Below are 24450 nucleotides of genomic sequence, written 5' to 3' on the forward strand. Positions count from 1 at the left end.
ATTAACTAACAAATAATTTATCTACACAGCTATTGAAGTGGGTTCTCTCAAAGGTGAGTCATCACTGGATGTGCTCTGAGCCAAAAAGAGACGTGGAGACTTCAGGGAAAGAAGAAAGAGCTTTATTCTGAAGCAAGCTGGCAGAGGTCAGGAGACAGTCTCAAATTGGCCCCCCCAAACTAGAGAAGCCTGGGTTTTTCTTAATATCAGCAAAGGGAGGTGGAGACAAGGATGTTGGCACATGGTGTTTGGCTAGTATACGTTCAAACTAGAGACTGCAAATTTGCTATTACTGCTGATTGGCCCTTTATTTTGATGAGTGGGATGTGAAGTTGCTGGAACTTGTAATAGTTGGACCCCTCCCTTCTCTTTCTGGTCTGGTGTTTCTCTTTCCTGTTGTTTCTGCTCACTTTTGTTCTCTTCCCGGGGTATTTTATGTTCCAGGTTGATCTTGAGTCCCGGCTCCTTTGTTCAGTGCATGCTTCGCTAGGTTAGCTAATTCTATAGGGAAAGAAGAAAACAGGAACTTGTCCTGGAATTAGGCAAGTTTTTCATTAATAATTAATAGTTTTAACAACTTAGTAAGAGAGTGGGCTATTCTAGTGGGTGGGTACGTGATGATCTTGGTTAGTACATGAAGTACATGACGATTTCAGTCCCTTTCACCATTACCTAAGGTGAGGAGTTGACTCTTAAAGTGAGATAGGGGTCAGGAATGGTATTCTCTAGACACAGTGCTTGAGCCTGGAGGTCTCCAGACTCCAGTCTAGGATCTAGTCTGAAAAACTAAGCAGATGTTCACCAAATCACATATGTATCAGAATACAAGACTGTTCATATATGGCAGGGGAGGTACTGGCCATGGCCTCTTCCTGCGGGGAGCTATTTGAGCAGAAAAAGGAGCCAGGGTTAGGCAGAACAGGAGCTGGAGACATCAGGAGAGATGGAGGGGTCCTACTGGTGAGGCATCCACAGGCTACTCACCCACAGGAAAGTAGTAAACTCTAGACCAATCAGGCAAAATCTACTCTACAGGGGGCAAGTTGGCAAAGATGGTTTTCAATGGCAGGCTTTCACTGCAGACTAAGGATGCAGCAGTCCAAATCCATGAAAGGTGGAAGGGGATGGCCAGGAACCCTGGGGACAGGGTGGGTTCAGAAACTTACAAGTGAGCCAAGCTTCAGAGTTAGGCTGTAGACTTCAGAAAGTTCTAGGTGGGCAATGGGCTTCAGGGTTGGGTAGAAGGCCAGGGAGACAGAATGGCCATGAACTTAGGGGCTAGACGCAGAAGCTGATGAGAGTGTGCTGCAGACTCACCAGCCATCTGCACATTCCTGGTGAGGGAAGACTGATATTTTCCAGGTACTGCTTCCCCTCCCCTCATTGTTTCAGGGCCTTGGTGGCAGAGCCTGGCAATGGTTCTCACCACTGGCAGCGGGTGGAATGGGGCAGGCAGGGTCTGAGCATCCACACCACAGGATGTCTATCTCTATCTTGGGCAATGCTGGCAAAGCTTGCCAAATTCTTGCCTTTGGGACACCTTTTCTTATATTCCACCCCTGTACCCTGTGTCCTGCCCCCCACCCCCCAAAAACTGATTGCTTCATGGCTTTTGTTCTTGATTATGTAATTACCATCTTTGTTTTGAAACACATATTCTCCAGCTGTTAAAATATTTGAGTAGACTACAGTTTTCTAAACTTACTTATGACTTCCTGGTGACTTACTTATGCCCTTTAATTAGACTTTTGCAAGGTCTGATTTGATTTGGGAGATACACTATGCTTGAAGAAGACGTCTGGGCTAGAAAATCTCATTCATGATAAGTTTATTTGGCTCAGAGAAGACAGTAAGTTTACCTCCAAATTTGGGGGCTTCCTTACCAAGGTGCTCATGGGCATTGCGTATTTGCCATTTGCTGCTCAAGACTCTGGCGATGGGGTCCTCGCCCAGCCTGGTGGAAAGTGTCCAATATAGACCCATGAAGTGAGGTGGTGCGTGCTGCTTCTCCTGGTCTAATTCCTGCTTGCCCAGCTCCACTTCATTTCTCCCCCTGAGTCTCCTGGTTCTTCCCTCTGCTCCTATTCAGGTATTTCTGGGCATTGAGCCTCAGACCCAGAGAGATCACTAAGGCAGGGGGGCATTAATCCATAGGAGGGGCAGGTCTGCCCAAAATTCACTGAGCCAGGGCTGTCTGTGCACATTCACATTGTTATAATCCCACGTGCATTGCATCTTACTGGAAAAGATTCTGGGGGTGGGGCTTCCAGATTCTGGTGCAGCAAAGAGTTTTTGTTTCAACACGCAGAGAGAAAGCCACCGATGACTCAGGGAGATGTTTTCCTGTTGTAGCATAGCTCTTATACAGCTCTCCTTGGAGGAGCTTGTGTACATCCAGCTGGAACACTTTCTTAATCCCATTTGCAGCTTTACCTACATACCTGACTGAGAGCCACCTTTTGTCTCCCCAGACCAGCAGCAAGTGGATCCTTTCCAGAGAGGAGGCAAATATGCCCACTCCTGGTTCTTGGCTGCCGTGTCACTCCCAACAGATGGCTAATGTCTCAGAGAGTAACAAAAGATAAGGTCAGGGATAGTTGTGGTGTTGCTGGTAAAAAAAAAAAAATGGAGGTGCTTAAAAGCTAGGCCAAGTCTGCTGGTGATTCAGTCAGCACTTCCAACCCACGACTTGCATGGACCAGATCAACCAGAGGATGAAACTGCTGGGGAACCAAGAGGACTAGGGGGAGCATGATGCAGTTAAAGGGGGAAAAGGTGTTTTGGCACCAGAGATGTATGATGGCAACTTAGCTATCCCACTTAGAAGTCATGTGATTCTGGGCAACTTTCTGAACATCTATAAATCTCAGCTTCCTTACCTGTAAAGTAGGGATTTTACTGCCTTCCTCACAGAGTTATTTATGAAGGGTAAAGAGACATAATCGTGTAATGCAATGTGTGAACCTTGATTGGATTGTGGTTTGAAAAAAATTGGGGGAACCGGGAAAATTAAATATGGTCTCCATGATATCTAATACAGAGGTATTGTTCATTTCTTTGGTGTGATGATATTGGTCTTATGTAGAATAGAAGCATTCTTAGAAGATGCAGGCTGAAGTATTTAAGGGCAAAATTCATGAAATAGAGACAAAGAAAATATAGTAAAATGTTAAGAGTTGAATTTAGATGGAGAGAATTCAAGTGTTCATTGTTTATTCTTTCAATTTTTCCTAATGTTTAAAATTTGCAAATAAATACTTGGGGAAGGGTGGATTAATTGAGATAAGATATGTAAAGCATCCTGATAAGTGCCCTATTAGGCATTATTTATTTAATGAATAGTCACTAAGCCAGTCAGGGTAGCATCAACCAAGAACCAGGGATGGGCTACCAGACACTGTTCTGGAGATGCAGCTATGATATCTAGAAGGCCAGAGACAAACAGTGAAAAACAAAACTAGTATGTGAACAAATTGACCTTGGGTAGTGCTGAGTGCAGAGGAGACAGTAAGTGGGTGAGGGACTGAGGAACCGGGGGGTAGGAGCACCAGGCAGGATTGGGTGCCTTCTGAGCCTCTGAGCAAGTGGAATGTGAGCTGAGGCTGGGCCATGCCAGGGAGCTAGATGAGCAGAAAGCCCTCTCCACCATCTCATCTGTGTGTCCAGGTGCCCTAGAAGGACCCAGGATGCCGCAGGGGTGACATCAGCCAAGAACCAGACAGGATATGTTTGCCTCCCTTCTAGGAGCAACCAGCCATGGTTTACCTTATGCGCTCACAACTCTTTGATCTGTTCAGACAGGCCAGATACCATCTGAACTCCTTCGTGCAGTGGCAGGAAGGGTGACCAGGGTTCCTGCTGGGCCATTTCCTGGAACCAGCCAGTGATCTGGAACTGGCATTAGAGGGCATCTCAGTGGTTCTTAACACAGGTCCTTAAACTGTCATAGGTGCTTCTAAGTACAATGAACAAATGAAAAGATGTTGAACCTCATTCATAATTAAAGAAATGCAAGTTGAAATTAAATATTTTCACCCATCAGATGGGTAAAGACCAAGAAGATTGATAATACTGAGTTTCGGCAAGGCTGTGGGGGAACGGCACTCTCATCCGTTGTTTGTTCAGCCTCTTGGGCCTATTTGGGTAATTTGACACAATCCATCGGATATGAAACTGTGACCACTCTTTGGCCCAGCACTTCTATTTTAATGAATCCATTCTAAAAAAGTTGTCAGAGATGTGATTTTTAAAAATGATGTACAAGGATGGTCACTGAATTATAAATGTTGCATTTGCACCTTTGCAATAATTATGTCACCAAAATAGAAAAAATTCAAATGCATACCAGAAGACTATTTAAATAAATTAGGTATGTGCATCATTTAGTATGAGTGAATTTTTGGAAATAAAGATATATGTGCATATATAACAATATAGGTTAGTGTATGCATAGAAAAAATTCAGAGGATTGTATACCAAAATGTTAAAAATGGAGATTTCTGAGGCGTGGAATGCTGGGGACTTTCACTTTCTACAGTTTTTTTTTTTTTTTTTATCAGAAGCATGTATTGCTGTTATAAGTAGAAAAAAAATGTAAGGAATTTAAAGGGAAGGAAATTGAGAGAGAAGGAAGGATGGGAGGGAGGAAGGGAAAGAGAGGGGAGGAAGCCGGGTGGGAGAAAGGACTGCTTTCTTTTTGGCCATCCAGAACCTGAACCCCTTGAAACATCTGGATAATTCTCTTATTGTACAGACTTGGTGGTGGTCAGAGCCCACAGAGGTTGTAAATGGTCTCCTGGTGCCAGAGCTGCTGAGGCTCTGCCATGGAAGGTGCAATGGAGACGGCACCAAGCCTGGCCCTCACCTGAGGGAGCCTGAGGCAGTCCATGCTTTGACTTGGGTTTTCTGCCACTTGTAATCAGAGTTGAAAATGACAGAATAACTTAAGCCAAAAAATGTGGGGATGGGCATGGGGAGTATGGAAATGATACTCCAGCGTCTCATGAAATCTGCAGAATTGAACAAAATTGTCTCAGGAAAGGTTGAAACTAGAGAGAATCTGGGGACTTCTGGAGGCGTTTGTGGACCTTCTCTCTCTAAAGAGCAGTCCCTCCTGGGCGTTCTGACATTTCCCGGCTCCAGGTCTCTCAGAACAAGTTTCAGATTGTGAAGGAGAATCTGACTGGCCCAGCTGAGTCAGCAATGGTGAAGCCCTCTAGTACCAAGGCACGTTGTACAAACACACTGCTGCAGAAACCACCCACAGCCAGAGAGGTAAAAGTCAAGCTCAGGAGGTGACACGATGGTGAATGTGAAGACTCTGGGAGAAGGCATAGGCTGAGAAGAAGAGGTTTCAGGCAGAGCCCCAGCACTTAAGGTTTGGATGAAGAAGAAACTGGCAAAGGAGACTTGAGAAGGGCCAGTGTATTATATGTATTATATCCCCCCAAATGCCATTTTCTTTGATGAAATCTTGTGAGGGCAGCTGTGTTAGTGTTGATTAGGTTGGAAACTTTTGATTGTTTTCATGGAGATGTGACTCAATCAACTATGGCCAAGACCTTTGATTGGATAATTTCCATGGAAGTGTTACCCCGCCCATTCAGGATGGGTGTTAATTGGATCACTGGGGTTGTATAAAGGAGTTCACAGACAGAAGGACTTGAGAGCAACTGAATGTGACATCTTAAAGAGGATCTGCAGCTAAGAGAGGACAAAACGCCCCAAGAGCAACATTTTGGAGAACGCCATTTTGAAATGCAACCTGGGAGCAAGTAGACACCAGCCACATGCCCTCCAAGCTAACAAAGGTTTTCTGGACACCAATGACTATCCTTCAGTGAAGGTACCTGTGCCAGTTTGAATGTATTGTGTCCCCCAGAAAAAGCCATATTCTTTGATGCAATATTGTGGGGGCAGACGTGTTGGTGTTGGTTAGATTGGAATCCTTTGAGTGTTTCCATGGAGATGTGATTCAATCAACTGTGGACAAGACCTTTGATTGGATACCTTCCACGGAGGTGTTATCCACCCATTCAGGGTGGGTCTGAATTAAATCACTGGAGTCATATAAATGAGCTGACAAAGAGTAGGAGCTCAGAGCAACTGAGAGTGACATTTTGAAGAGCAGCTGCAGCTAAGAGAGGGCAAAACACCCCAAGAGCAACATTTTGGAGAATGCCATTTTGAAATGCAATCTAGGAGCAAGTGGATGCCAGCCACCTGCCTTCTGAGCTAACAGAGGTTTTCCAGACGCCAATGGCCATCATCCAGTGAAGGTACCCCATCGTTGATGCTTTACCTTGGACATTTTATGGCCTTAGGACTGTAACTTTGTAACCAAATAAACCACCTTTATAAAAGCCGATCCATCTCTGGTGTTTTGCATAATGGCAGCATTAGCAAACCTGAATAGGCAGCCAGAGAGGTAAAAGGAAAAAAAGTAGAGTGTGGTTTTAGGAAAGTCACAGGTGAGTGGGCTTTGAAGAGGAGGAAGCTGTCAACAATGTCAAAAGCTTCTGAGAGATACAGAAAGTAAGCACTGGAAGAGTGTCTGCTGGATTTTGTGACATGGTGACCATCACTGCCCTGGGCAAGGAAAACGTTGGCAGACTAGTAAGGGCAGAGACAGATTGTGGTGATTTAAGGAGTGCCTAGGATGTGACAGAAGAGAGTCAGTGAGCAAGGAGAATCCTCTTGTTAAAGAAGGTGGGCTGTGATAGGGAAAAAATCGATAGGTTGTTAGTTGGCAGGGGATATAGGGTCCAAGGATTTAAAAACTTGAGCATGAAGATGGAAGTAACTCAAGTGTCCATCAACCAATGAATGGATAAACAAAAGGTGGTATGTACATACAATTGAATATTATTCAACTGTGAAAAGTTCTGATACATGTGATAACATGATGTACCTTGAAGACATCTGTTGAGTGAAATAAGCCAGGCACAAAAGAACAAATACTGTATGATATCACTGATATGAAATAATTAGAATTAGAAAATTCATGGAGTCAGAAATTAAAATACAGGTTGCCTGGGGCTGGGTTGGGGTAGGGAATGGGGAGTTAATGCTTAATTGGTACATAATTTCTTTTTGGGGTGATGGAAAAGTTTTCTAATGTATGGTGGTAATGGTAGCACAACATCATGAATGTAATTAATACCACTGAATTATATATCTGATTGTGGTTAAAAGGGGAAATTTTAAGTTGTCTACATGTTATTAGAATAAAAATATAAATAAAAACATAGGACTTTACAACACAATGAACCCTGATGTAAACCACAGTCTATAGCCAATAGTACAATTATAGTGATATTCTTTCATCAGTTGTAGCAAAGTTACCACACTAATACAAAATGTTAATAATGGGTGTGGGTAAATGGGAACTCTGTATTTTCTGCATGATGATTTTTCTGCAAACCTACAACTTCTCTTAAAAAAAAACACTTAAGCATGTTTAATGATGATGGAAAAGAATCAGGACACAGGAAGTGATTAAAGATCTAAAGGAGAGAGCAGATCGTCAGTGGTCATATTTCCAAGAAGGAGCCAAAGCTGTAAACCCACAGTGCTAGGCAAGTACCAGGTGCTCAATAAAAATATCTGTGAAAGTATGGCTGTGGGCAGGAGGGGATGGAATCAGAAAACAGGTGGAAGGATTGGTCAGGGCCACTTTTTGAGTCCACTTCAACTTCCACTATCCACTCTCCCTGCACATGGCCCAATATTGCTGCAATGCTGCCCCCTCACAGACTCCTCAGAATCACTGTGCCCCACAATTCAGATTCAAGGCAGAATTTAGTGAGCTCGGCAGTCTGTGGAAGCCCTGGGTCACCTCTGGGTTGAGAGCCCAGCTCAGGTCAGTGAGGGGTGGCTGGGGGAGCCAGGCCTTGGGGTAGCCGCCTGGGGGCAACGGGGACGTGCCTGAGAGTGACACAACTTGTGTCTCCCACACTGACTCTGTCTGACCTGAAGCACCTGGAAGGTAAGGAGCCCTTGGTTTTTGCAAACCATTTGAAAATCATCTTCCTGGGAGAAGATATTGAAGCAGGAAAGCACAGTTGGGCTGCTCCTCTCTGAGGTCCAGACCATGTTGAAGACAGACAATCAGACTCAGCAGGGACAGTGGCTAACTGTGAGGTGAACAGATAAGGGACAGAAGGAAGAGACTTTTACTTCATATTTTACATACTTCTGAATTATTTTAATGTTTACAGGGAATTTTATTAGCCTAAAAAGAATTTTCTAGTAGTAACATACAATATTCCATCTTTTTAAAAATTGAATTTCCATTTAAGAATATACATAAATACACTCTCTTTACAGAACGTGGAAACATTATACATAAGGCTAAAGTCTCCTAGACCATCTTCCTCTCCTCCACACACACAATTCATAGAGGAATACACTATTATTGGTTTGATGTATCATTCTACACCTTTTGCTATGCATTCTCATGAATATATACGTTCCCACGTAATATTTATAGTCTGGCTTTTTGAAGGGATTAAACATATAATGTTTTCATACAGCATGCTTCTTTCTGCTGGACTTTTTCTCTTGATTGCTTGTTATCATGGCACCTCCCTTCCAGTAGCTTAATCCTCCACTTAAATTTCATCCCCCTCCACATCCTCCTTCCTCCTGCCACTCCCGGGGTAACAAGTCCATGGTCTTTCCAAGTGCTGCTTCTAAGACCACTCCAGAAGGAGTCCCTGGGCTAGGGTTGCCAGATTTAGGAAATAAAAATATAGAAGGCAAGTTAAATTTGAATTTCTGATAAACAATGAAAATTTTTAGTTATAAGAATATCCCATGCAACATTTGGGATGTTTTCAAAGTAAAACAAAATTTGTGCAAGGAAAACTACAAAACATTGCTGAAAGAAATTAGAGAAGACCTAAGTAAATGGAAGGACATTCTGTGTTCTAGACTGGAAGCCTAAACATTTTTAAGACGTCAGTCCTACCCAAAGAGATATACAGATTCAGTGCAATCCCAATAAAAATTCCAATAGCCTTCTTCACTGAAATGGAAAAGCTAATCATCAAATTTATATGGAAGGGTAAAGAACCCCAAATAGCCAAAGCCATTTTGAAGAAGAACAAAGTTGGAGGACTCACAGTTCCTGATTTTAAAACTTATTACAAATCTACAGTAATCAAAACAGCATCTTACTGGCACAAAGACATAGAATGGAGAGTTCAGAAATAAATCCTCACATCTACGATTTTTTACAAAGGTGCCAAGTGCACTCAGAAAGAATAATTTCTTCAAGAAATAGTGCTACTTTCGTACTTTGGAAGGTTCTAGTAGTAATTATATTCTTTTAATAGTCTCTTACCAAGATTTACCAGAAAATAAAGGAAAACTAATGTGGAAACCACAGGGGTTGGAAGCTGGGTGGGACTCTTAACAGTATTTTCATTCTGTCCTTCTCCGTACCCCAAGGTGAGAAACAGAAGCATGTTTTCTTATATTTATTGGCAGTTCTTGCACCTCTATATTATTTTTCAAGTTGAAGTTTCTTTAATTTATTAGTATTTCTATACTGTTTCCAATTCTATGGCCTTTAATTTTAGGAAATTTTATAGAGTAGAGATCCTGATTCACCTTAAAGAATCTTGTGTAATATAATGCATTCTGAGGAAAAAAAGCTAAACTCTTCTTTTGGGTGGTTCCACTTTTTTAGTTTGGTCTTTCTCTTTTTGAATTCATGTGTTTTGTATGCTTAGAAAAAAGAACATGAGATTGGTTATCTCTGAGCTGGAAATTGGAAACTTTTTAAACTCAGGAAATTGCTCTGACAATGTTTAATTGCTCTAGATTTAAGAAAATGAGAAAATGTATTTAAAAGACACAAAAATAATGTGTGCTATTTCTTCCCAGTGATTTTTCTAAGTGCTTTTCCATTGTGCAATGAGGCAAAGTTTGATAATTTTTCTGTGTAGTGGTTAAATATGTCTATTTTTATTTATGTAGTAAAGAAAACAGATTAAAATGTGGCAAAAAAAGAGTCATTTAAAAGAGTAAGTTTATGTAGAATGTATGTTAGTGGTGTTTATTTTTTTTAAATGTAATTAAAGATTACAGTATTACTTAATGCCTCTTTACAGAATTTAGTAGTTAACCAAAGCTGGAAAAATTCTATATCTTGAAGAACCTTTTACAACTTGATGTTATGTGATGACAAGTTCTATTATTATTCTCCTCAAAATTGAGTAATCGATTCTTATGGTCCAAACGATGAACCTGTTATTAATAAGTGATTGAATTAACCATAAGACTACTGTTAAAGTACAATATTGCAGCTCTCAGTTCGAGACTACATTATAAAATTTTCAAACAGTATATAAAACAAAATGTTTTATTTGTACTTTAAAGAAAATGTAATTTTGCTGTTAATTCTGTACTTTTTTATTGAAAATTTTTTGTAACTTTGCTTTTAAAATTTCTTTCACAAGCATTTGCAAATTACATACTTAGTTTACTCAAGTATGTTAGCCTCAAAAAAAAAAAAAAAAAGAAAAGAAAAGAAAGAAAGAAAGAGAAAGAAAGAGGCCTCCCTATAATTGTACCTAAGAGCCTCCTCCGAAATGCCTCTTTATTGCTCAGATGTGGCCCTGTCTCTCTAGCTAAGCCAACCTGAAAGGTGAAATCACTGCCCTCCCCACTACGTGGGATCAGACACCCAGGGGAGTGAATCTCCCTGGCAACGTGGAATATGACACCCGGGGAAGAATGTAGACCCGGCATCATGGGATGGAGAACATTTTCTTGACCAAAAGGGGGATGTGAAAGGAAATGAAATAAGCTTCAGTGGCAGAGAGATTCCAAAAGGAGCCGAGAGGTCACTCTGGTGGGCACTCTTGCGCACAATTTAGACAACCCTTTTTAGGTTCTAAAGAATTGGGGTAGCTGGTGGTAGATACCTGAAACTATCAAACTACAACCCAGGACCCAAGAATCTCAAAGACAAGTGTATAAAAATGTAGCTTATGAGGGGTGACAATGGGATTGGGAAAGCCATAAGGACCACACTCCCCTTTGTCTAGTTTATGGATGGATAAGTAGAAAAATAAGGGAAGGAAACAAACAAACAAACAGACAAAGGCACCCAGTGTTCTTTTTTACTTTAATTGCTCTTTTTTCACTTTAATTATTATTCTTGTTATTTTTGTGTGTGTGTTAATGAAGGTGTCAGGGATTGATTTAGGTGATGAATGTACAACTATGTAATGGTACTGTGAACAATCGAATATGATTTGTTTTGTATGACTGCATGGTATGTGAATATATCTCAATAAAATGAAGATTTAAAAAAATAGATAAAAAAAGCAAAAAAAAAAAAAAAGAAATAGTGCTGGGAAATCTGGATAATTCACACACATGCAGAGAATGAAAGTGGATCCCTACTTCACACCACATACAAAAATTAACTCAAAATGAATCAAAGACCTAAATATAAGAACTAAAACTATTAAACACCTACAAGAAAACCTAGGGGAACATCTTCAGGACCTTGTATTAGGCAATGGATTCTTAGACTTTACACCAAAAGGATGAGCAACAAAAGAAAAAATAGTAAATGGGACTTATCAAAATTTAAAACTTTGTGCATCAAAGGATTTATCATGAAGTAAAAAGACAACCTACAGAATGAGAGAAAAATATTTTAAACCATATATCTGATAAGGGTTTACTATCCTGACTATATAAAGAACTCCTACAACTCAACAACAAAAAGACAAACAATCCAATTTAAAAATGGAAAAGGATTTGAATATACATTTCTCCAAAGAAGACATATAAATGGCCAATAATCACATGAAAAGATACTCAACATTATTAGCCATTAGAGAAATGCAAATCAATTTCACACCCACGAGACTGGCTACTAAAACAAAAACAAAAAATATCAAGTGTTGGAGAAGATGCATAGAAATAGGAACACTCATACATTGTTGATCGGAATGTAAAATGGTGCAGCCACTGTGGAAAACAGTTTGGCAGTTCCTCAGAAATTTAAGTATAGAATTCCCATGTGACCTGGCAATCCCACGTTTACATATAGACAGAAAAGAACTGAAAGCAGGGATTCAAACAGGTATTTGCCCACTGATGTTCACAGTGGCATTATTCACAGCTGCCAAAAAAAGAAAAGCAACCCAAGTGTTCTGGTTTGCTAACGCTGCTGTTATGCAAAATACCAGAAATGGATTGGCTTTTATAAAGGGGTTTATTTGGTTACAAATTTACAGTCCAAAGGCTTGAAAATGTCCAAATTAAGGTATCAACACAAGTATACCTTCACTGAAGGAAGGCCAATGGCGTCCAGAAAACCTCTGTTAGCTGGGAAGGCACGTGGCTGGCATCTGCTGATCCCAGATTGTGTTCTAGCTCCTCACTCAGCACTTGTGCTTTCTTCAGAATGTTGCTCTTGGGGCATTTTCCCTCTCTCAGCTTCTCCGGAGGAAACACTGGGCTAACATCTCCAAAGTGTCAGCAAAAATCTGCATTTAGCGGCCATCTCCAAAATGTCCCTCTCATCTGCTCTGAGGTCCTTCTGTTCGTGAGCTCTTCTATAGGACTCCAGTGATTAAATCAAGAACCACCCTGAATGGGTGGGTTCCATATCTCCATGGAAATAAACCAATCAAAGATTTCACTCACAGTTGATTGAGTCACATCTCCATGGAGGCACTCAATAGAAGGATTCCAACCTAGTCAACACTAATACATCTGCTCCCACAAGATTGCATTAAAGAATATGGCTTTTGGTGGGATATGATATATCCAAACTAGCACACCAAGTGTCCATCAGTGAATGAAGGGGTAAACAAAAAATGCTATGTACATACAAGGGAATATTATGCAACTGCAAGAAGGAATGAAGTTCTGATACATGCTACCACTTGGAAGAACCTCGAAGCTATCATGTTGACAAATTTTGTATGATCTCATTGTTATGAATAATTAGAATACACAAATTAATATTGTGAGAAATTAGAATGCAGGTTAGCAGGAGCAGAAGTGGGGGGGGGATGGGGAGCTGATGTTTAATTGGTACAAGATTTCTGTTTGAGGTGATGGAAAAGTTTTGGTAATGGTTTTGTGGTGATGGTAGCACATTGTGAATATAATTAATAGTGAATTGTATACATGAAAGTGGTTTAAATAGGAAATTTTAGGTTGTATATATTACCAGATTAACAATAAAAAAGAACCCAAAGAACTGTGCAACACAAATAATGAAACCTAATGGAAACTATGGACTATAGTTAATAACACAATTATAACATCGTTTGATCAATTGTAACAAAGGTACCACAAAGTGTTAATAATAGAGAAACTGTGTGAATGGGTTAATGGGTGGGTGGGGGTATATGGGAACTCTGTACTTTCTACATGACTTTTTGTAAATCTATAACTACCATAATGAAAAAAATTTTTTTTTAATATTTGTTTATCTGAAGTTCAGATTTAACTGAGCAGCCTGTGTTTTATCTGCCAAGCCCACCCTGGGCACTTGTTAAAAATAAAGGAGGACCTCCTTCCTCTAGGAGATTCAGTATGTTTGGGTGGAGCCCAGCCAGGAATCTGTATTTCTTAAAGTGTATTCAGCTCACAGGCAGAGAGCAGAAACCCTGTACTCCACCACACCCGGCTGGCCTGGGACCAGGCCTCTTTCCCCTTGAAAATAAACATATTTTATGCTTACTCGTTCTTCAGCTTTTACTGAGTTAGCTCATAAGACTCAGGTCTCCAGACTCTGCTCTTTCCTGGGACTTGTGCTGTGGGGGAGTCCTCTCAGGTGTGGTAAGCCTCCCCCTCCTACACCTGCAGGTTAACCAGCTCTGCTACTTTTCCTCGGGCCGCCCCATTTCCTTTGAACCACTAACTTTTCTGAGGTCCCCCGGTTCGATAAGGGATAAGGGTGGGAACAGGGACACAGAAGAAATAGAAGTCAGGCCGGGCTCCGGATTCCCTCTTACACGCTTTTGCTCTCAGCTTTGCCTTGTTCCTGAAAACTGCGGCCACCCGGTAATCCCTGAGCCAGGCCCTTCTGCCCCTCCCGGATGCCCGTGCCAGGTGAAGGCGAGGCCGGGTGCTGTGGAGGGGCGTGGCCAACAGAGTCAAGCCACAGCCAATCGCAGCAGAGTACTGACGGAGAGAGGCGTGGCTTGACAACTTCAGCGCCTCGGCTAGACCAATCCTGACCCAGGAGGGAGAAGCTGAGCGCTACCTAGGCCCAGGTGAGTCCTGCATCTCCTCGCTGCTCCGTGAGCGTGATGGAGTCAGACCCGGCGGCATTGGGTGAGCTCCCAATGGAGCCGTTAGGAAGCCGGCTCCCGGGGCAGAAGCAGCCGCAAGTCCCTGCGGAGGAGACGCGATGGCCTGAGAGTCCCGAAAACAGCCCAAGTCTGGCCCGGGCCGTGAAGGAGGGGGCGGACGCGGGCCGGGACCTCTCGGACGAGAAGCAGCAGCCCCCGCCACTCCTCGCGCTCCAGCGGGTGCCGCCACTCAGCCTGGGCTACGGCGCCTTCCGCCGCCAGGGCTCCACCAGCCCCGAGCAGCCGTCGCCGGGCCCCGTCGCGGCCGAGCAGCCCCGCAACGGCGAGGCGTCGGGGGCCGAGCTGGTGCCCTCGGCAACGTCCGGAGAGTCGGCGTCCGGCACCTGGGCGCCCATGGAACTGCAGGTGGATGTGCGTGTGAAGCCCGTGGGCGCGGCCGGCGGCAGCCGCTCGCCCTCGCCCGCGCCCTCCACGCGCTTCCTCACGTTGCGGGTGCCTGAGTCCCCAGCCTTCTCCCGTCACGCCTCGTCGTCTCACCCGCTCCTGCCGCGGACCCCGTCCCCGGGCAGCACGTGGGTGCGCGGCGCGCCCTACGCCGCCGCCTGGGCCGAGCGCAGCCGCGATGCCGAGGGCGGGGTTGACCCCGCGGAGGGGCTTGCGGGTCCCGGAGAGCCCCCCGCGGGCCGCTGCCGCTGCCGGGAGTTGGGGCCGGAGAAGGAGGGCTCTGCGCTGCTGCCCCGCGCGGAGACCGACGGTGAGAGGAAACTGTCCCGGGCGATAACGCTCATAGGTGAGTGAACCACGGCTCCAGGAGACAGCGCCACCTGGCAGGGGTCGACGCGGCCTGGGGTTCCTCACTGCCCATCCAGCCCTGGGTCACTGGGCCACTGAGGGACTTGGGACCTTGACGACCATCCCGACGCCCCGACCCCACCTGGCCTCTCTGGCTGTGCCATCAGTAACACTGTGTTCTATGTATTTCAAATTGTGGGATAAGAAAAAAAGGAAAAAGGAAAAAAGAAAAAAAAAAAAAACTCCACTATGCACATGTTCAAAGAGCTTGCACATTCCCTCTTGAGTGTTCACAGTGTCTTTGAGGAGTAGAGAGGAAGGAATTCCAGTTGCGATGAAGGAAGGCAGGATCACCTGACAGTGGTGGCAAAGCCCAGGCAGGCACAGAGACCTACTCTTGGCTCTAGGCTGCTGGGGAACCTGCCTTCAGCCCGACCTCTCGTAGGCTCCCTCTTTTCCCCCACTAAACAGAGGAGCCGTTGGCCCCAAATACTCATCCATTCAGCAGATACTGTGTGAGGGCAAGGGGCCAAACTGTGCTAAGGTGTGTGTGTGTGTTGGAAGAGGGCGTGGAGGCACAGAAGAAAGAGCCTGAAAAAGATGTAAACAGTTTTGGACAAGGAACCAGGAAGGAGTGGTTGGTGAACGTGGGGGCATGGGAAAGCTTCCTGGAGCTAAGCCTTGAAAAGTGAGTAGGAGTGTAGGGTGATAGAGGCCCCTTTTAGGTGGAGAGATGGGCAGGAACAGAGGTCAGGAGGGGCAAGAGCTTTGCCCAGCAGGAAAACTGCCGAGAACTTGGCTCCTTGAGAGGTAGGACAGGCTAGCTAGGCAGGCAAATCCCAAGGGTCTCTTTGCAAGGGTTTCTCCCCCTTCTCCCCCCCCCCCGCCCCAATTCATATTCAAGCAGTGTCTATTGAGAGCCTACTGTGAGCTGGATAGTTTCATATGCTTTACCTCATTGAATCCTCACAACCACCTTGTGAGGGAGGTATCACTAGTGCTATTTAACAGGTGGAGAACAGATTCAGAGTGATTAAGGGGCTTATCCAAAGTTTCACAGATGTTAAGTGCAGAAGCAAGGATTTGAATTCAGACTTGTCTGATTCCAAGTCCAGAACTTTCCCCACTGCCTTTCTGAGAGAGTGAACAGAACCTCTGCCACATACATAGCACTAGGTCCTCAGCTGTTGCCTTCTGGAGTGGAGTTCAGGGAGTCTGATCACTCAGGAACTTTTGCAGTTTTCTACACGGTGTGTATACTAGTTTGTTTGGTTTTTTAAAGCAGTTTTATTCACACACAATACAATCCATCCTACTGGAATAATCAGTGGCTCTCAGTATAATCACAGAGTAGTGCTGTCCATCACCACGATCGATTTGAGTACATCTTCATTGCTTTAAAAAAGAAAAATCCCACGCCCCTTATGCCCCCCCCATTATTGATGCTTAGCATTGGTGTGGTACCGTTGTTATAACTGATGGAAGAATATTATATTACTGTTAAATAGAGTCCATTGTTTGCATTAGGTGTATTTTTCTCATATGCTATCTTATTATAATAGTGACATACATTTGTTCTAGTTCATGGAAGAACATTCTTATATTTTTATTATTAATCACCTTCATCATATACAACATCATTCACTTGGTTGTATAGTCGCATGTTTCATCCTCTAGCTTTCCTTCTAGTGACATACACAACCCTAACTTCCCATTTTGACTACAGTCACACCCCTAGTTCAGCACTGTTACTTACACTCACACTAATGTGCTACCATCACTTCAATCCATTTGCAAATCTTTGTAATCAACCTCTTTAAAAATTCTGCACAAATTAAGCATCAGCTTCCCATTCTCTGCCCTTATTGTATCTTCTGGTACCTATAATCTAGGTATTAACTCCATGAGTTTGTTCATTGTATTTAGTTCATATTAGTGAGATCATACAATATTGTCCTTTGGCCTCTGGCTTATTTCACTCAATGTAATGTCCTCAAGGTTCATCCATGTTGTCTCATGCATCAGGACTTCATTTCTTCTTACAGCTGAATAATATTCCATCGTGTGTATATACCGCATTTTGTTTATCTGTTCATCTGTTGATGAACAATTGGGTTGTCTCCATCTCTTGGAAATTATGAGTAAGCCACTATGAGAATCTATGTGCAAATGTCTGTTGGTGTACCTGCTTTCAACTGAGAATATACCTAGTAGCAGGATTGCTGGATCATTATGGCAGATGTATACTTCACTTCCTGAAGAACCGCGAAACTGTCTTCCACGGTGACTCTACCATTCTACATTCCCACCAGCAGTGAAGAGGTGTTCCTATTTCTCCACATCCTCTCCAACACTTGTAGTTTTCTGGGTTTTTTTTTTTTTTTTTCTGTTTTTTTTTTTCATAATTGCCATTCTAGTAGGTGTGAAATGATATCTCATTTTGATTTCCATTTCCCTAATAGCTAGCGATGTAGAGCATCTTTTCATGCACTTTTTTAGCCATTTGTACTTCCTCTTTGAAAAAATGTCTGAGTCTTTTGCCCATTTTTTTTAAAATTTAGTTTTATTGAGATATAGTCACATACCATACAATCATCCATGGTGTACAATCAGCTGTTCACAGTACCGTCATGTAGTTGTGCATTCATCACCCCAATCTATTTTTGAACATTTTCCTTATACCAGAAAGAATCAGAATAAGAATAAAAAATACAAATAAAAAAAGAACACCCAAACCATCCCCCCCATCCTACCCTATTTTTCATTTAGTTTTTGTCCCCATTTTTCTTCTCATCCATCCATACACTGGATAAAGGGAGTGAGATCCACAAGGTTTTCACAATCACACTGTCACCCCTTGTAATCTACATTGTTATACCATCATCTTCAAGAGTCAAGGCTACTGGGTTGAGGTTTGATAGTTTCAGGTATTTACTTCTAGCTATTCCAACACATTAAAACCTAAAAAGGGTTATGTATATAGTGCATAAGAATGTCCACCAGAGTGACCTCTCAACCCCACTTGAAATCTCTCAGTCACTGAAGCTTTATTTCATTTTGCTTCCCCCTTTTGGTCAAGAAGATATTCTCAATTTCACAATGCCGGGTCCAGATTCATCCCCGGGAGTCTTATCCTGCATTGATAGGGAGATTTACACCCCTGGGAGTCATGTCCCATATAGGGGGGAGGACAGTGAGATCACCTGCCAAAGCAGCTTAGTTAGAGAGAGAGGGCCACATCTGAGCAACAAAGTGGGAGACTCTTAGGCACAATTATAAGCAGGTTTAGCCTCTCCTTTGCAGTAACAAGCTTCATAGGGGCAAGCCCTAAGACAGAGGGCTCAGCATGTCATGCCGTCAGCCCCCAGTGTTTGTGAGAACATCAGCAACAATCCAGGTGAGGAAGTCCAACACCTCCGTATCTGCCCCCAGCTCCTCAGGGGGACGCCAAATATATATTTTTATTCTCTGCCCAAATTACTTTGGGATATGTTGCTATGTCACTCTAACCTATACAGACCTCCCATATCTCACTTCCTATTCAAAGTTCCATGCAATTGTGGTGTTTGAACAAACTGACTGTAGAAGTTATATTGTTTAGAAATACAGATACTACACCAAATAAACATTTCTTTCCTTGGTCTCACATGGAAGTTGAAGTTTTAACACACAGTCAGTTTCAGCCTTTATCTCTTGGCCCGATTTGCCCTAGTCTTAACCAGATCTGCTTCACTCATATTTCTAATTGAAGTCTGGGCTCTTTTTCAGCTTTTTTTTTTTTTTTTTTTTTTTTTAAATAATTGCTGTATGCATTAATACTGACATTCATATCTGCTGAGCTCTAGCTCTGAGTTTCAGGTATCACACAGATACTCAGTGTTTCAGAGACCAATCAGGTTATACACCAAGGGATCAATATCTCAGAGTTTGGAGATAGCCATTACAATTCAGGAATAGATTTGACTGCTGTAAGAGCTTACAGTCCAGGGACCATTACAATAATTATTTCCCTGTTAGGCTGTGCTCTAAGATTCAGTTCTGAGTTTACACATTGTAGTTAGTCCATATTGACGAGGCATTATAGTGTTTGCCTTTGTTTCTAGCATACTTCACTCAAAATGCTGTCTAAACACCCAGGGGAGTGAATCTCCCTGGCAATGTGGAATATGACTCCCAGGGAGGAATGTAGACCTGGCATCGTGGGACGGAGAACATCTTCTTGACCAAAAGGGGGATGTGAAAGGAAATGAAATAAGCTTCAGTGGCAGAGAGATTCCAAAAGGAGCCGAGAGGTCACTCTGGTGGGCACTCTTACGCACAATTTAGACAACCCTTTTTAGGTTCTAAAGAATTGGGGTAGCTGGTGGTGGATACCTGAAACTATCAAACTACAACCCAGAACCCAGGACTCTTGGAGACAATTGTATAAAAATGTAGCTTATGAGGAGTGACAATGGGATTGGGAAAACCATAAGGACCACACTCCACTTTGTCTAGTTTATGGATGGATGAGTAGAAAATTAGGGGAAGGAAACAAACAAACAAACAGACAAAGGTACCCAGTGTTCTTTTTTACTTCAATTGCTCTTTTTCACTTTAATTATTATTCTTATTATTTTTGTGTGTGTGCTAATGAAGGTGTCAGGGATTGATTTAGGTGATGAATGTACAACTATGTAATGGTACTGTGAACAATCGAATGTACGATTTGTTTTGTATGACTGTGTGGTATGTGAATATATCTCAGTAAAATGAAGATAAAAAAAAAAATGCTGTCTAAAGGATCCATTCACCTCGTTGCGTGTCTCATAGCTTCACTACTTCTTGTAGTTGCTCAGTATTCCCTTGCATGCATATACCACAGTTCATCATTCTGTTCCTCAGTCAGTGTACCCTTAGGCCACCTCCACCCACTGCAAATCATGAATAGTGCCTCCATAAACACCAATGTGCAAGTGTCCATTCATGTCTCTGCTCTCAGGTTTTCCAAGTACATACCCCATAATGAGGTTGCAGGACCTTATGGTCCCCACCACACTGACCTCCAGAAAGGCTACACCATTCTGCCTCCTTATCAACAGTAAATAGGCACATCCCTCTCTCCATGTTTTCTCCAGCACTTTTACCCCTATTTATATTTTTTCCTACAATTTTATAGAAATATATTCACATAACATACAGTTATCCACAGTGTACAATCAGTTGTTCACAGTATTATCATATAATTGTACATTTATCACCACAGTCAGCACTTGAACATATTGATTACTATGAAAAAGTTTTTTCTTTTTTGGTGAATAATAAAAAAGATAATAGAAGAATTACTCTAAGAAGCCCAATACAGAAAGCTTCAAAGAATTGCAATTTGGGCACGTCAAGTCAAGAGCAGAACTAAGAGAGCCCTGAGAAAAAAGGCAATAATCCAGTGGCTGAGAAAATTCACTAAACACCACAACTTCCCAAGAAAAGGGGGGTGTCCGCTCACAGCCACCATCCTGGTGGACAGGAAACACTCCTGCCCATCGCCAGCCCCATAGCCCAGAGCTGCCCCAGACAACCCAGTGTGACAGAAGTGCTTCAAATAACAGGCACACACCACAAAACTGGGCGTGGACATTAGCCTTCCCTGCAACCTCAGCTGAATGTCCCAGAGCTGGGAAGGTGGAGCAGTGTGAATTAACAAAGCCCCATTCAGCCATCATTTGAGCAGACTGGGAGCCTCCCTACACAGCCCAGCAGCCCAGAACTGCCCTGGGGGGACGGCACTCACCTGTGACATAGCACAGTCATCCCTCAACATAGGACCCAGGGTGCACGGCCTGGAAGAGGGGCCCACTTGCAAGTCTCAGGAGCCATACACCAATACCAAAGACTTGTGGGTCAGTGGCAGAGACAAACTGTGGCAGGACTGAACTGAAGGATTAGACTATTGCAGCAGCTTTAAAACTCTAGGATCATCAGGGAGATTTGATTGTTAGGGCCACCCCCCCTCCCCGACTGCCCAGAAACACGCCCCACATACAGGGCAGGCAACACCAACTACACACGGAAGCTTGGTACACCAATTGGGCCCCACAAGACTCAGTCCCCCACTCACCAAAAAGGCTAAGCAGGGGAGAACTGGCTTGTGGAGAACAGGTGGCTCGTGGACGCCACCTGCTGGTTAGTTAGAGAAAGTGTACTCCACGAAGCTGTAGATCTGATAAATTAGAGATAAGGACTTCAATAGGTCTACAAACCCTAAAAGAACCCTATCAAGTTCAGCAAATGCCACGAGGCCAAAAACAACAGAAAGTTATAAAGCATATGAAAAAACCAGACGATATGGATAACCCAAGCCCAAGCACCCAAATCAAAAGACCAGAAGACACACAGCACCTAGAGCAGCTACTCAAAGAACTAAAGATGAACAATGAGACCATAGTACAGGATATGAAGGAAATCAAGAAGACCCTAGAAGAGCATAAAGAAGACATTGCAAGACTAAATAAAAAAATGGATGATCTTATGGAAATTAAAGAAACTGTTGACCAAATTAAAAAGATTCTGGACACTCATAGTACAAGACTAGAGGAAGCTGAACAACGAATCAGTGACCTGGAAGATGACAGAATGGAAAATGAAAGCATAAAAGAAAGAATGGGGAAAAAAATTGAAAAAATCGAAATGGACCTCAGGGATATGATAGATAATATGAAACGTCCGAATATAAGACTCATTGGTGTCCCAGAAGGGGAAGAAAAGGGTAAAGGTCTAGGAAGAGTATTCAAAGAAATTGTTGGGGAAAACTTCCCAAATCTTCTAAACAACATAAATACACAAATCATAAATGCTCAGCGAACTCCAAATAGAATAAATCCCATAAAACCCACTCCGAGACATATACTGATCACACTGTCAAACATAGAAGAGAAGGAGCAAGTTCTGAAAGCAGCAAGAGAAAAGCAATTCACCACATACAAAGGAAACAGCATAAGACTAAGTAGTGACTACTCAGCAGCCACCATGGAGGCGAGAAGGCAGTGGCACGATATATTTAAAATTCTGAGTGAGAGGAATTTCCAGCCAAGAATACTTTATCCAGCAAAGCTCTCCTTCAAATTTGAGGGAGAGCTTAAATTTTTCACAGACAAAGAAATGCTGAGAGAATTTGCTAACAAGAGACCTGCCCTACTGGAGATACTAAAGGGAGCCCTACAGACAGAGAAACAAAGACAGGACAGAGAGACTTGGAGAAAGGTTCAGTACTAAAGAGATTCGGTATGGGTACAATAAAGGATATTAATAGAGAGAGGGAAAAATATGGCAAACATAAACCAAAGGATAAGATGGCCGATTCAAGAAATGCCTTCACAGTTTTAACGTTGAATGTAAATGGATTAAACTCCCCAATTAAAAGATATAGATTCGCAGAATGGATCAAAAAAATGAACCATCAATATGTTGCATACAAGAGACTCATCTTAGACACAGGGACACAAAGAAACTGAAAGTGAAAGGATGGAAAAAAATATTTCATGCAAGCTACAGCCAAAAGAAAGCAGGTGTAGCAATATTAATCTCAGATAAAATAGACTTCAAATGCAGGGATGTTTTGAGAGACAAAGAAGACCACTACATACTAATAAAAGGGGCAATTCAGCAAGAAGAAATAACAATCGTAAATGTCTATGCACCCAATCAAGGTGCCACAAAATACAGGAGAGAAACACTGGAAAAACTAAAGGAAGCAATTGATGTTTCCACAATAATCGTGGGAGACTTCAACACATCACTCTCTCCTATAGATAGATCAACCGGACAGAAGACCAATAAGGAAATTGAAAACCTAAACAATCTGATAAATGAATTAGATTTAACAGACATCTACAGGACATTACATCCCAAATCACCAGGATACACATACTTTTCTAGTGCTCACAGAACTTTCTCCAGAATAGATCATATGCTGGGACATAGAACAAGCCTCAATAAATTTAAAAAGATTGAAATTATTTAAAACACATTCTCTGACCACAATGGAATACAATTAGAAGTCAATAACCATCAGAGACTTAGAAAATTCACAAGTATCTGGAGGTTAAACAACACACTCCTAAACAATCAGTGGGTTAAAGAAGAAATAGCAAGAGAAATTGCTAAATATATAGAGACGAATGAAAATGAGAACACAACATACCAAAACCTATGGGATGCAGCAAAAGCAGTGCTAAGGGGGAAATTTATAGCACTAAACGCATATATTAAAAAGGAAGAAAGAGCCAAAATCAAAGAACTAATGGATCAACTGAAGAAGCTAGAAAATGAACAGCAAACCAATCCTAAACCAAGTACAAGAAAACAAATAACAAGGATTAAAGCAGAAATAAATGACATAGAGAACAAAAAAACAATAGAGAGGATAAATATCACCAAAAGTTGGTTCTTTGAGAAGATCAACAAGATTGACAAGCCCCTAGCTAGACTGACAAAATCAAAAAGAGGGAAGACCCATATAAACAAAATAATGAATGAAAAAGGTGACATAACTGCAGATCCTGAAGAAATTAAAAAAATTATAAGAGGATATTATGAACAACTGTATGGCAACAAACTGGATAATGTATTAGAAATGGACAATTTCCTGGAAACATATGAACAACCTAGACTGACCAGAGAAGAAACAGAAGACCTCAACCAACCCATCACAAGCAAAGAGATCCAATCAGTCATCAAAAATCTTCCCACAAATAAATGCCCAGGGCCAGATGGCTTCACAGGGGAATTCTACCAAACTTTCCAGAAAGAACTGACACCAATCTTACTCAAACTCTTTCAAAACGTTGAAGAAAATGGAACACTACCTAACTCATTTTATGAAGCTAACATCAATCTAATACCAAAACCAGGCAAAGATGCTACAAAAAAGGAAAACTACCGGCCAATCTCCCTAATGAATATAGATGCAAAAATCCTCAACAAAATACTTGCAAATCGAATCCAAAGACACATTAAAAAAATCATACACCATGACCAAGTGGGGTTCATTCCAGGCATGCAAGGATGGTTCAACATAAGAAAAACAATCAATGTATTACAACACATTAAAAACTCGAAAGGGAAAAATCAATTGATCATCTCAATAGATGCTGAAAAAGCATTTGACAAAATCCAACATCCCTTTTTGATAAAAACACTTCAAAAGGTAGGAATTGAAGGAAACTTCCTCAACATGATAAAGAGCATATATGAAAAACCCACAGCCAGCATAGTACTCAATGGTGAGAGACTGAAAGCCTTCCCTCTAAGATCAGGAACAAGACAAGGATGCCCGCTGTCACCACTGTTATTCAACATTGTGCTGGAAGTGCTAGCCAGGGCA

The 24450-nt window shown here is 42.3% G+C and overlaps 1 protein-coding gene across 1 annotated transcript in view; it reads left to right on the forward strand.

Annotated features, from left to right (window-relative positions):
- Positions 1-14294: 14294 nt before the first annotated feature.
- KLRG2 (killer cell lectin like receptor G2) overlaps positions 14295-24450 on the forward strand; it is a 42817-nt gene continuing 32661 nt past the window's right edge. The window contains exon 1 of the mRNA XM_037837737.1: positions 14295-15087. Coding sequence (XP_037693665.1) covers positions 14295-15087 — 793 coding nt within the window. The remainder of the gene's footprint in view (positions 15088-24450) is intronic.

Source organism: Choloepus didactylus, chromosome 5, assembly GCF_015220235.1.
Source record: "Choloepus didactylus isolate mChoDid1 chromosome 5, mChoDid1.pri, whole genome shotgun sequence".
In the NCBI taxonomy this organism is placed as follows: Eukaryota; Metazoa; Chordata; class Mammalia; order Pilosa; family Megalonychidae; genus Choloepus; species Choloepus didactylus.